The sequence below is a fragment of the Peromyscus californicus genome, unplaced genomic scaffold (assembly GCF_007827085.1).
Source record: "Peromyscus californicus insignis strain IS unplaced genomic scaffold, ASM782708v3 Scaffold_5__1_contigs__length_169319896, whole genome shotgun sequence".
Lineage (NCBI taxonomy): Eukaryota > Metazoa > Chordata > Mammalia > Rodentia > Cricetidae > Peromyscus > Peromyscus californicus.
The window spans coordinates 144,584,769-144,599,277 of record NW_026294573.1 but is presented as its reverse complement, the minus strand read 5'-3'; the positions used below and the strand labels follow the sequence as shown (position 1 = coordinate 144,599,277).

The 14,509-nt window shown below is 42.8% G+C and overlaps 1 protein-coding gene across 1 annotated transcript in view; it reads right to left on the bottom strand.

Moving 5' to 3' along the window:
• Positions 1 to 14,509, bottom strand: part of Chd7 (chromodomain helicase DNA binding protein 7) — a 184,523-nt gene that overhangs the window by 64,410 nt on the left and 105,604 nt on the right. The window contains 1 exon segment of the mRNA XM_052715424.1: positions 3,102 to 3,243. Within this exon segment, the coding sequence (XP_052571384.1) occupies positions 3,102 to 3,243 (142 nt within the window).

The window sequence follows — 14,509 nt, the reverse complement described above, 5'->3', positions numbered from 1 at the left end:
TTGTTTGTTTTGAGACAGAGTCTTACTGTACAGACATGGCTGGTCCGGAATTCATGATTATACCAAGCTGGGCTCCAACTCACAGAGATCCACCTGCCTCTGTCTCCCAAATGCTGGGATGAAAAGTATGTGCCATACAACTTTTTACCATGCTCCTTAAAATTTAAAAGACCGGTAATAGCTAGCTAGCATTAGTGTGACTGTTAGCAAAATGCATGCTTTCACTTTGTGGTCAAAATATAACCCAGCATAGCCTTTGCAGGACAATGTAGTCATGTCTATCAACGTTTAAAACACACCAAACCCTTGACCTAGCAGTTCTACTTACAGTAAGATACAGAATACATTTGGAAATCTGTCCAAGGTAAACTGATGAACAAAAGCAAACCATGTAAGTAGCTTCAGATTCTACTTAATACAAATTCAAATTGTTCCTTTATTTGGATGTGCAGATGATCAATAACTTCAAGACAAAGAGAATGTACAACATCTTTACTTCTCTAGTCTCAATAAATACTCAGTAAGAAAATAAGTGTAGGTGCTTTTGCTAACAGAAAACAATCTGAAAAGAAATACAAATTGTTACTAGGTTCGGGGCTCTGAATAAAGAGTAAAGGAGCAAGGGAAGGCAGTGTATTTTAATTTCTATCCTAAAAGAAAAATCCTTTTAAAGTAATAAAGGGCTGAAAATCAAAATTCACAATGAAAGAATAAAGATACCACTGAGTAATACTGAGAATCGGTGCTTTTTAAAGACCTTCATGAATTTTACAGCCAAACACTAAGATGGGAAAGCAGCAAAATGCTCATCACACACTGGCAGGCATGGCGGACACCGCCATTTCTCAGGGCAAGACCGCACCCCCACACCATCTTGCAGTCTGAGATGATGCATTTTCGGCTGCTTTATAAAGATACTTTTGGTGACAAGAGCTGTGTATTGAAGAGAAATTTTAAGTGTGTTTCGATGGCCTTGCTGCAGTGGCACCTCTTGAATGATTCTGAGTTAGAGTCAGCATGTCATTTACTTTTGACAACCAACCAGGAAAGTCAAAATTTTTCATGCAAGTGCCTCACAGATGCACCACAGGAAAAAGCGTAATCAACAAGCAGTCTGCATCACTTCCTGTGTCAGACACCAGGAAGACAGCCTTCAGAGCAGGTCTCTGTGTGGCAGCCCGACTTGGCTGGTAAGCCAGAGCGGTTACCCTGAGACAAGCAGACAGAAAACACCGAGCTTGGCTTGAATTGCTAAGCTCTCTTTTGCACCTGAAATACAGAAGGAAAAGAAGCAGGAAGGGAGCAGAAGGGGAGGGGGGAGGGGGGAGGAGGGAGGGGGAGAGGGGAGAGGGGAGGAGGGGAAGGAAAGAACGCCACCCCCAACTGGAGAGTCCATTTTAGTCAGACTGCAGACTTTTAAAAAATAACAGCTGTGTTTGTGAAGCCATGATGGAATTTACTTAACTTGGGAAAAAACTCGTTTTGTTTTGTTTTGAGACAGGGTCTCTGTTTGTAACCTTGGCTGTCCTGAAACTTGCTATGTAGACCAGGCTAGCCTCAAATTCACAGAAATCTGTGCTAGGATTAAAGGTGTGCACCACTACATCCAGCCTGTGAGAATAATTCTTAATATTATCCAAATATTATTGTCATAAAGCTCCTACTTTAAGCACAAATTAAGACAAACCATCCTCAAGGATACAATGAATTTCACTAAAAATTTTTTGTTTCAAACTTCTTAACCAACTTTTAAGAGGTACCTATTAGGGCCAGAGAGGTCGTTCAGTGGTTCAGAGGACTTGTTACTCTTGCAGAGGACCAGAGTTCAATTCCTCAAACCCACATGGTGGACCACCACCATCTGGAACCATTCTACCCTCTTAGGTCCTTCTTTCAGTATGTTCTGTGACGTTACAGACACAAGTGCTGCTCAAGAAAAACACAACATCTCAGAGGAATTCTTTGTAAGTGGGCCACATTTTACAAATCCTTGGACCCTAGGCAGGAAGGCCTGGGAGCACACTAATGGTCAGAGGAAGCCCAACCAGGTCCTAAGGACCACTGCAATGGGACTCAACAGTAACTGCGCCCTGCTGACTCAGATGTCACTTGCACAAGCCACATTCCCAGCCATCCCAAAAGGCCAGAATGGAGTGTTTCTAGGAAACCTATCAAGGAAATAATTCTTAACTGTCAGGTGTACTTGTGAGTCCTCTCTCAGCCCCTCTCAGCCCAAATAGTGAAGACAGCAAACCACACATACAGGCACCCAAACTCAGTTGCCATTAGGAAATCATTGACTTGTTCACAGAAACTCTACCATGGATATATCTCATCTCTGATCATCTAATGTCAAGAAGATAAGCTACATAAGTATATTTTGGTTTTTATTATGAAAAGATTAATGAGGGCAAGATAGATCGCTCAGTCAGTCAAGTGCTTGCCACACAAGCATGAAGACTCGACTTGGATCCCTAGGACAACAGACAGGCACAGCCTGGGGTACAAGCTTACAGTTCCAGCCCTGGGGGGTGGAGACAGAACCTCTGGGGCTCATAGGCCGGTCAAGGCTAGCATACTTCCCAAACTCCAGGACAGTGAGAGATCCTGTCTCAGGAACAGAAAGTGGATGACTCCCAAAGAATGACACCTGGGGTGGCCGCTGGCTCCCACATGAATGTGCACATACATGTGCACGTGCCCCTACATGTGTGCGCACACACACGTGTGCGCATACACATATGCACACACAGAGAGAAATCAGCAAATAAAAATTGACAAGAAACTAAATTTTAGGAAAAAATTTAAATGTGAATGACACTTTAAATGAAGCAACATAATAGCAATGTTAAAAATAATTATGAGAGCATAAATAAACGTCAAAATATGGAAATGAAGGCAGCTTTTTGCTTTATTAATTTCAAAGCTCAGCAGCCCTGGAGTGAGCTGAGTTTCTGCTGGCCCCGGCTCTCTCACTATGGATCTAACGTTCCAGACAACAATAAGGACACCTGACAACAAAGCCGGGTAAACCTCCCATGCTTTCCACGTGGCTAAAGTTACCCCGCTCCCCACCCGGAGCGCAGGACAGAATGCATTACCTGAACACCTGGGTCTTCGTCCTCTTCAGGAGCAGGGGATGGTGGGGGTGTTTTGTCCAAGTCTGAATTTTCAGAACCTTCTGTTTTTCCTTTGTTGACCTTTTTCTTCAAAGCACTTGCTTCTGAATCTGGTTTCTTATTACTAGAATTAAAAGTACATCACTTAGAGTTCACTTTCAGTGTGGTTTCCCACATGCCCCAAACCTTCTCTCTCCACCCGCACTGGTGACGAGGGCTAGGTCGATGTGTGCTGGCCATTTTTCATTACTTGGTACTCCTAATTAATGTTTGACAGCAAAACTTATAATTGATGAACTTCCTCAAACTTTTCACCTATTAAAAGTGAATTCAATGTAAAACTTTGAATACTACAGAGTATTGCTTGTAGCCCCTGCTAATATACCAATCAATGATGAAAAACTGAGATGTTGCTTTTCTAAAAAGTAAGGCATACTCACCCTTTTTTAACTAAAGAAAAAATACAATCTAATGACCATATCCTTATTTCTCTGGCATAAGTTTTATACACTCCTTTAAAAATCCTATGGAAACCAGTAATAGTAGTTTTTCTTACATCCCACTCACAATTATTTAATAAAAATCCATTTCCTAGAAACGAATAATTTTATTTAATTGTCTTTTTGTTTACAAGCAAGTTTTGTTTTTTTGTTTGTTTTGGTGCTAAGCATTTGGGGGCAATAATCACAATTGGCCTTTATTTTCCCCTAGTGCTAGCAACTGAACCCAGGGCAAGTGTGCTACCACTGAGGACATCACTAGGCTCACAACTAGCATTTCTACCAAAAGCTAGGTCTCTGAAATTATATGTGTGTTTGTGTCTAACCAGTAACTAAAGCTCACTTTCCAAATGTTACTGAAAAACATCAGTAGCATTTGAATGCTACATCAAAACACATGAGTATACTCTGAGAGAAATAAAATTCTAGGGTTATCATCACCCCCAAACCCTTCCTCAGCATTGTGCCAGAGCAAACACTTAGTGCTCCCTTTAATCTACACTCTGGATCCAAGACTTCCAAACATCAGTTATCATTTGTTACATATACAACACAGCAAATAATCCAAAAATCTGCAAAGGTTTTTTTTTTCTCTTTCTAGGAGCCTCAAACTCTAAGTAGCTTAACAAACAAAAGATATATTTCAAAACCCTACATTTATTAAATTTTATAAAGTCCCAAAAAGCACACGAGAGAATACACTAAACAGCGTGTTGTCAGAGACACTGGGAAGAGGCTGTAGGAGCTGGTGATCCCGAGTGAAGATGTGTCACATTAAACACCCCCAAAGTATGTCAACAGTGTACCCAGCACACGCCTATGACAGGCTGTCCCACTAACAATGCTTTGAGCACCTTAAACCTGTTATTTTTATATACTGAGTTTATTTTGATATGTGAGCATTTTAGCATAGCAAACAGCTACATCAGGCAACAACTCAAAACAATTCAAGATTATCACAAACAGCAGTTTCATTTTGAACATTGATTTTATTTACAAAAAGGTGGTGTGACTCAGTCAAAGATCCACAGACAGCATAATATTTTTTAAATTAAAAAATTCATGCCGCATTTCCTGACGGGAGTGTCCTGGTGTTTACGCTACACACGGACAGAAGTCTCCCCTACCATGAGGCTCCATTTCCAGCATTTATTTCCGCTCTAACTGCCACAAATTATACAATACTACAGCTGAACACTGGGCCCCTTTCCTTTCATCTGCACGCCAAGAGCAATCAGATTACCCTGGTAACCAGCGGTCACATGACCAGCACCTGCTCTTTTGGCTGGATGCCACTGACTAAAGCCATCTGCTTCCCTCAATCAGCTTTCAAACATTCTCAACACCTGCGCTGCAGTGTTTTGTGGTTTCTTTTATCAAATCAGTGCAAAACTGCTTCCAAAACTTTACATATTTCTCGAATTTGTTTAAATCAGAGGTAGGTCTGTCAAAGAGTTGAACCATTGCCAGGTAAACTGAGCTGGCAGTGAGTACTTTCCATGGTGACCTCGCTCAACCAGAGCAAAGGATAGAGTTCACGTTGGTGGGGTTTCGGGCCCTGCAAGCACCAGCCTGCAGGAGTGAGAGGCTGACTGTCTGGACGCCACCCAGAGCCAGGTTTGAGGAGACATCTATTTGCTGGGGACAGAAGCACTAATGACTTTCCATCTGCTCTGTCCAAGGATGAGCTATACAGAACCTCCAAGATGGCTGAGAGTCAGACAGGACCTCCTCAAATGCTTAGACAAAAACCTCATGGCCCAACGAAGCACTTTCCAATCTGATACTGCAAGAGGCAAACTCATCAGACCTCACAATATTCATGTTGAGGAACAGCTAGGTTCTCCCACACAAGCACCCCAAGAAGGAAGGCTAAGAAATCTTCAGTGGCCACCCAAAGACTTTATAATCCAGGACAAAATTCAATTACTTACATTAAATTGTCCTTGTTGTGATTCTGGTATAATCTGGGTTCCTATGAAGTGTTGCATTCAAACTGCTTTAAGCTGAGTAAAACTGAAGTCCATTTTTTTTTCTGCCAGAAGTACTACAGAATGGTGCTTGCCATCAGCAAGAATCAGCCTGAGTTCTAACTGTCACATTTCCAACTGTGACTCCGACAAATCACTTAGGGTTTTCCTGCACCTCCGTTTCCTCATCTATAGCATGAGGTTAATATCTGCAACTGTTAGGGTTTCTATGAGTTTGAGATGAGAGAAGAAAGATGAGAAGTGCTGGAGAGAGACGGTCACACTCTGCACACCCTGGAAGATGAGGATCACATCCGAGAGAAGCACTCTGGCTGGGACTCTGACCCACCAGTGCCAACTCGGCTGAGGACCTCACAGAGAGGATGCCATGAGCATCAAGGCTCACTTCAACATGCATGATCAATTCCAGTCCCTAGCCTCAAGAACAAACAGCATCCACCCCATGCCCACTGCCACTACCTCAGCCACACACGTGTCATCCCAACCTAGACCACAACAATCATGGCCACATCACCCTCGTACTCCATGGGAAGGGTCCCCAGCATGAGACCAGTGGAAAAGGTCAGAGTCCACCTTCGGAATCATTCTGTATGTATCTGTGAGGTCCAAACACTTGTCTTTTCTGCCAAACTCCAAACCACACACACACACTCTTCTTCCAAACTATATTCGAAGCTTGAATATGCAAACAGACAGCTGCCCTGGTTGTAGGGAGCAGAACATTGTTAGGAGCATCCCTTAAGCCAGCACCACGACACTGACAATGAAGCCACTGAGCCGCGCTTGCAGACACAGAGCTTCGCTGTCCCTCCAGCAGTCACAGCGACGCCGACTCAGCTCCACGGCTTGTCACCCAGCAATCTAAACGTAGAGTCACTAGAAAAGCCAGGCCCGCACAGGCCACACTGTTTCCTCCCACTTCTCTCCTTAATCTGCTCTACTCCTGGATCAGCATCCTGCTGGAGCCGGAACACCATTAGCAAACTCACCTCCACAGGTGACTACAGGAAAACCCGCTAAGTGTTTAAACCCAAACTCCAGCATAGGATGTCTGCAAGTCTCCATGCTGGGGTCCTGGCCTTCTCCAACCTTTACAACTTACAGCAGTCGCTTCCTTTGTGCTCCTTACAGCTTCATTTTGCAGACTTACACAGCGAGCGCTAACCCCCTCTGGCCTCCGGGACCCTGAAATCTACCTACTTGTCTGCAAGACTTAGCTGACAGATCACTCAGTCCAAGAAACATTTTCAGAACACCACAGTAGCTGGATTGGGTAGGATTTCAAATTCCTACAGGTCACATGGCATACAAATACTGAAAGCAAAAAAAATCGTTGTTAACGTTACTAAGTTATATTAAAATTAACGCATTGTGTATCTTTCATCAACTATCCTGTGAGCTAAAAGAAAAACTATCTTTGTGTCCTAGTGCCTACTTAGATAGGCTGCTAGGTTTCTTTTCCTATTTATTAAACAGTTTAATAAGTACAGGGCTCTTTTTCTTTCTTTCTTCCTTTTCCCCCATGCAAGACGGGTTTCTCTGTGTAGCCCTGTCTGTCCTGGAACTCACTCTGTAGACCAGGCTGGCTTCAACCTCAGAGATCTGCCTGCCTCTGCCTCTTAAGTGCTGGGGTTCAAGGTGTGCACCATCACCACCCAGCTACAAAGCTTCTTCCTATTTTCCAGCACACATACACATCCCCACGCCCCACAATACTATAAAAATTCTAAACCACAAGACAGCAGCAGCAAGAGGGCTCAGTGGGTAGCAGTGCTCACCACACAGGCCTGGGACTCCGAGCTCGATCCTAAGAACTCACACCACGGTCTCCTCTGACCCCACACGCACGCTGCGGGGTGTGCTTGGATACACAAAAAAAAATAATAAATACTGTTAAAGGGTAAGCAAGAGCTGGAAGAGCATCTCTCTTCGTGATGAGCCATCCATAAAGCTCAGTGTCAACGGAGCCGAGAAGCTGGGTGAGCAGGCTCAGGCGGCAGAGGGGTGTCTAAGGTGTACGAGGCCCTGGTCCGCCCTCAGCAACTACCACAGAGGCACACACTCCCATTTCCAGAACTTGGGAGGCAGAAGCAGCAAAATCAGGATTTTAAGGGTAAACTGGGTTACCTGAGACCTTGTCTCAAAAAAGGAAAAGAAAGAAAGAAAAGAAAAAAAGAAAGGGAGGAGAGGAAAAATGAAATGAAACTAAATTGTTAACAAACTTGAGTAAAACAGGAATTTTTCAAAAGCAGTATAATAAATACCATTTATAAATACCACCCCCAAGTCAAAGCCCTTTCTTCTTCTATCTCCCCAATCTGCAATATGACAAAAATAAAAATGTAGCTCTATCCCACCCCCTACTCAGATGCAGAGCCTCCACTCACGCTAGCAAGCCCTGAAATCAAACATAAACCCAGTGATGTCCCTGGAAATGCGAGAGGCCACTGTTGCTTCTGCATTCTCCTGTTTCACACTTGATTATGAGAGCAGACTCACACTGGCCAGCACTGGGGTCCACAGGCAACAGCCAGGCTCATTAGTTCGTTTTTTTTTTTTTTTTTTTTTTTTTTTTTTGGTTTTTCGAAACAGGGTTTCTCTGTGTAGTTTTTGGTGCCTGTCCTGGATCTTGCTCTGTAGACCAGACTGGCCTTGAACTCACAGAGATCTGCCTGGCTCTCCCAAGTGCTGGGATTAAAGGCGTGCACCACCACCGCCCGGCCAAGCTCATTAGTTCTACAATTATCCCCAATCAAAGCATGCACTACCCTGAGGAGAACGTTTCTGTAGTTTCTGTACAATCCCTAAAACACAAACTCCATATTCAGGGTTGTGTTGTCCTGTGGCAGTGTTCTTGGGATTCCACACTTCTGGAAGGATTCCTATTTAGCTGAAGACACAGCTGTCCATAAACAGAGTGGGGGCTGTTGTCTAAGACAGGGCTGGTGGATCATAGTTGACCAACGCTTGTTTGAGGAATTGTAAGCTTTTTCAACAAGGCTTTATCCAAAGAGCCAGAACTTACTAGAAAGTCAGCGCTGGCCTGATTTACAGCAAAACAGAATGCAGTTAAACAGTCATTAGTGTCAACCTGTGAACATTCGTTCTCAGAAGAAACTTTAAAAAGGAGCCATATTATGAAACCAAATGTGATGAGGAATACGGTCAATTAATAAAGGTGACTGGACAGTAGGCGGGAGTTGGCAACCGAGCAGGCCCTTCAGATGAAGTAAGTTAATGAGGATCCTCATTGCAGTGGGAAAATCAACCCTGAGACTCAGGTCAGGACCATTAATCTCAGACATTATTAGGGACTCAAGCTTCTCCAAAATATTACACCATCTTCCTTAAGAAGAAGGGCATTGATATGCCGGAGGGGAGTGTGTGTGTGTGTGTGTGTGTGTGTGTGTGTGTGGCGTGCATGCACTTGAGTGCACATGTGTGCCGTGGGAGGGATCAATGTCAGGTCCCTCCCTGACCCGGAGCTCGGTGGCTAGGCTGACGGCCAGCAAGCTCGAGGGATACACCTGTTTTTTGCCTCCCCAGAGCTACAATTACAAGTCCATGCCATCACAAGCTTTTTATATAGGTATTGGCTATCCAAACTCAGGTTCCTATACTTGCACAGCAAGCAAGATCTCACTGTAGCCTAGACTGGCCTTGAACTTGTGTCTCAGCCTCCCAGACAGCTTGGACTAGGTGTGAAGTAACACATCCAACAACAACAAAAGACTTTCTAATAAAGTGAAGCTAACAGTTAAGAGAATGGCCACATAGGATGTGGAACAGAAGTCTGTGGTTTAGCAACTCTGGCTGCCATAATAGAATGCAGCCTGCTGTTGGACTCCAGGGCTTAATGTTGATTAAAAAGTGCAACCAGCACGCAAATCAAGAGCCCTTTAAGCCCTTATGTGCTGGCTAGTCTTCTGTCAATGTGACACAAGCTAGAGTTATTTTAAAAGAGGAAACCTCAACTGAGAAAATGCCTCCATAAGATCTGTCTGTTCTGTAAGGCATTTTCTTAATTAGCAATTGCTAGAGAAGGCCCAGCCTATTGTGGGTGGTGCCACCCCGGGCAGGTGGTCCTGGGTCCTATAAAAAAGCAGGCTGAGCAAATCATGGAGAACAAGTCAGTAGGCAGCACCCCTCCATGGCCTCTGCCTCAGCTCCTGCCTCCAGCTTCCCACCATGTTTGGTGCCTGTCCTGACTTCTTTTGGTGATAAGCAGTAATTTAGAAATGTAAGCAGAATAAACACTTTCATCCCCCCAACTTGCTTTTGGTGGTGGTTTTTAGTTGCAGCAACAGAAACCCTAACTAAGATACCTTACTACTTAGTGAGCTTTCTAAACAGTGAAAATTAGAAGTAACATTAAGAAACCAAACCAAAGAAACTAGTAAATTAACCTCAGCATAATAAAGGCTTTATCAAAAATCTACAGCCAATGTTCTACTAAAGGGGGCAACCTGAAAGACTGGCTCTTTCTTTTCTGGGGGGGCGGGTCTCACTATATAATTAGGGTTGGCCTGGTACTTGGGGTGATCTGCTTGCTTCTGTCTATTCATATGCTGCTTGAAGTCTTAGCTAGAGCAGTAAGGTAAAGAAACAAAGAAGAGTGATACAAATTATCTCTATTTGCACATGATACAATCCTGTCTTCAGAAGGCCTAAAGACACCACTGTAAAACTCTTAGACTGACACACACTTTCAACAAAGTAGCAGGATCCAAAATAGGCATACAAAAACCAGTAGCTTTTCTATGTATTAATAACAAATTTGCCAAGAAAGAATTGGAGGGGAGGAATCAAAATAGCTTTTAGAATATTGTAAGAAAATTTGGAAGTAGGAATGAACTCAACCAGTGCTATAAAAGACCTATTTGATGACAACTTTTTTGATGTTGAAGATGGTAAACAAGACATTCAAAGGAAAGATGTCACACGCTCATGGATAGCAGAATTAATGCTGTGAAAATCTGTGTATTACTGAAAGCAATCCCCATAAAAATTCCAATGATGTTCTACACAGAACAACAAAAAGAGTAATCTCAAAATCATACAGAAACACACACATACACCCCAAAAAACAAATAGTCAAAGCAATCCAGAGCAGAAAAAGCAATGCTGGAGTAACCACAATACCTGATCTCAAAATGTACTACAGAGCCATAGTAACAAAAACCAGTAAGGCATAAATATGTATCTAGAGCAATGGAATAGAACAGAGGACCCAGAAATGAACCCAGACAGCTACTGTACCTAATTTTTGACAAACATCTCAAAGACATACTCTGAGAAAAAGCCTCTTCAACAACTGATGCTGGGAACATGGAATATCCACCCTGCAAAAAATCTCAATTAAAAATGGATCAGAGACCTATTGCACTGGTTCTCAGCCTTCCTAATGCTGTGACCCTTTAATACCGTTCCTCATGTTGTGGTGACCCCAAACCATAAAATTATTTTCACTGCTACTTCATAAATGTAATTTTGCTACTGTTAAGACCTGAGACTCGGGGCTGGAGAGATGGTCAGAGGTTAAGAGGATTGAATGCTCTTCCAGAGGTCCCGAGTTCAATTCCCAGCAACCACATGGTGGCTCACAACCATCTGCAATGAGATCTGGCACCCTCTTCTGTATACATAATAAATAAATAAATCTTTAAAAAAAAAAAAAAAAAGACCTGAGACTCTGAAAGTTCCAGAGCCAAAACAAGATGCAGGTATAAACAAGGGCATTTGTTTTACAAGGACTACTATAGCTGAGGACATAATTTCAAAAATTGACATATAGGCACAAGTGCAATTAAAAATCTCTATACAGCAAAAGAAACAGTCAGCAGATCAAAGACAGCCAACAGAATGGAAGAAAATCTTTACCAACTATGTATCTGACAGAGATTAACATTTATAATCTATAACTCCAAACAAACATCTAATCAAATGAACAAAATGGACTGAACAGATAATTCTCCAAAGAAAAGCATGTAGGTGACATGAAATACATGAAAAAATGCTCATCATCCTTCACCATCAGGGAAATGTAAATTGAAACTGTCCTGAAATTTCATCTCACTTCTCAGGTAGCTGGATTCAAGAAAACCAACAATAATCAACGCTGGAGAGAATGTAGGCAAAGAGGAGCCCTAACCATTCCAGGCGGGAATGTAAAATGGGCAGCCACTGTGGAAATCAGTGTACAGGTTCCTCAAAAGACTAAAAATAGAACTTTTGTGACTCAGATCTATCCCTCCTGGATAGATGCCTGACCGAATCCAAGTCGGCACACCACAGAGAAACGTGCACATCCATGTTCACTGCAGCACTATTCACAATAGTCAGTGAATGGAAACAGGCTGAGATGCCTATATAGACAAAGAAAATATGGTATGTACATATGTGTGTGTACAGTCGTAAAGATGAATGAAATAACACCATTTGTAGAAAAATTAATAGATAACATCATGTTAAACAAAACAAGCCAGAGGCAGAACAACAAATAACTCACGTTTTCTCTCCCATGTGCAACCTAGATCCATGCATGCACGCACATGCACAAACACACATACACAACCAGAAGGGGCACTCTTTGGGGGAAAATGATGGATTGGGGAGGAACTGGGCAAATATGAACAAAGTACAATGACATGTCTATTAAAATACGATAATGAAACCCATTTTGTATGCAACTTAAAAGTTAATTTTAAAAAGTACAAAACTTTTGAAAGAATTAAATCAGCATAAAATGTGGTGCATCAAAAAGTAAAATCAGCCCTATAAAATAAAATAAAAAATTTAAAGCCCTACTATTACAATGCACCTAAAGGCATAACTAGTATGTAATAAACAGCAGACAGCAGAATAAACTAGTGAAAAGGAGGGCGGTACAAGTTGAATATCAGATAACACACAATCACACCAAGACAACCAGCCCTACTGTAGCAGAGGCCCTAATACCTGCCCTGGGACCAGGCAACCTAGTGCTTTGTGTTCTCACTTACCCTGAAGTGCCCACATGTTTGACGCCACACAGGAGCCTTGACACCCAGCTCACACACACTCCCTGACTCCGCACAGAGTTCTTGGGACTCTAGCTCACACACACTCTGACTCCACACAGAGTTCTTGAGACCCTAGCTCACACACACTCTGACTCCACACAGAGTTCTTGAGACCCTAGCTCACACACACTCCCTGACTCCACAAGAGAGCTTTGGGACTTAGCTACCACATCCCCATGGTTTCTTCACCTTACTCCTTTTGAGGAAGACAGAGAACTGTGAGAGGGAAACACAAAGAACTTGGGTTTACTACAAATAACACAGGATGTTAACAAAAACTTCTAGCACTAAGTTCTATGAAAGTCGCCGGGCAGTGGTGGTGCACGCCTTTAATCCCAGCACTCGGGAGGCAGAACCAGGCGGATCTCTGTGAGTTCGAGGCCAGCCTGGGCTACAGCGTGAGTTCCAGGACAGGCACAAAGCTACACAGAGAAACCCTGTCTTGAAAAACCAAAAAAAAAAAAAAAAAGCTCTATGAAAGTCACTATATAAAACACCCAGAAAAGAGCCCTTTCCATTTTTGCCTTAAAAGGTGTTGCTATTGCAAAAAAGGTATGTCCTTGGTACAGTAAATACTAGATTTTTAAGAAAGGAATAGCAAAGAAAACTGAAAAGATCTCAAAGCCTAATTTGACTTCATGTTTCAAATACATGTGTCATCTTTACATTCTACAATCAAACTTCCAGGCATGGCAGCCTAACCTGATGCAAACCTGCCTGGCCTCCTGTGGCGTGCTGGGTCTCAGCGAACTTTCCAGTAACGCCAGCTATGCTTGGTGTCGGCCTGGGTCATCTGAAGCCAACATCAGCACCCTGCCTAGAGTGTTGCTATAGTGTTGGTCATTTTCTAAAGGACATCTTATTCATTTGTTTGTTTACTTATTTAGGTGTGAGAACAACAGAAAACTTTCCTGAAAGAATTAAATTCTTAACAGTAGCACATTCTAAAGCAAAGAATTTTACCATGTAGTTAAGAATTAACACCGAAGATCTACATTGTTTTGTGGACTCAATTAGAAAGTAGAACATGGAGAGGAAGTACAGTCAGCTAAGATGACTTTTCCCCAAAGCCCAACATAGACATAAGCCACTTTTGCTATGTGGCACTGTCTGGACCTGCAATCCAGCACAAAGGATGAACTCAATTAGACATTCCGGTGCCGACCCAAAACAAAGCCTCCCAGTAGCCTCTCAGAGCACACCGTGAGTGCCACACTGAGGGATGCACACCTGACCACTTGTGCCATGTTCTAAGATGTCACTTTTATTTATGGACAGCACTCCGGAGGTCACTTTGGCACTCAGAATCCCATTCTCTGGGCTCACAATTATCTTCTCTGACCTGCCAGGGTGGCTAACACAAGGGAGACACGCTATCCATCCACATTTGAATCAGGTGCGATCGGCAGGATGAAAATTAGGCGGATCAACACAAAAGAGAAAAGCACCACCATCTAGCCAAACAGGGAAGGTAGACCACTGTGAACAACACTGTTCTCTCTAATTCAGGACCACAGTAAAATAAAACAAAATCATACTCTAGTAGATGCTTAAGGGTTTAATGCTTCTAACTTTTGAAGAACTAAAACTTTATTCCTTAATTCATAGCATTTCCTTATCTAACATTTCAGAGCTAAAGCCACATGCGGACAGAGAGGACAACAGGGAAGGTGTCTGGTTCTCTAAGCTGTGGCTTTGATATCCAGTGACTCCAGGAGGGCTTTGGCTAGGCTCAGGCAAACCTGCCAAACGTCTTTACACAACAGGAAACAAACATTGCCTTGTACAGATTTTCCTATTTTTCCAAAGCATAACAGCCTGCGATCGATCCTTTTTGT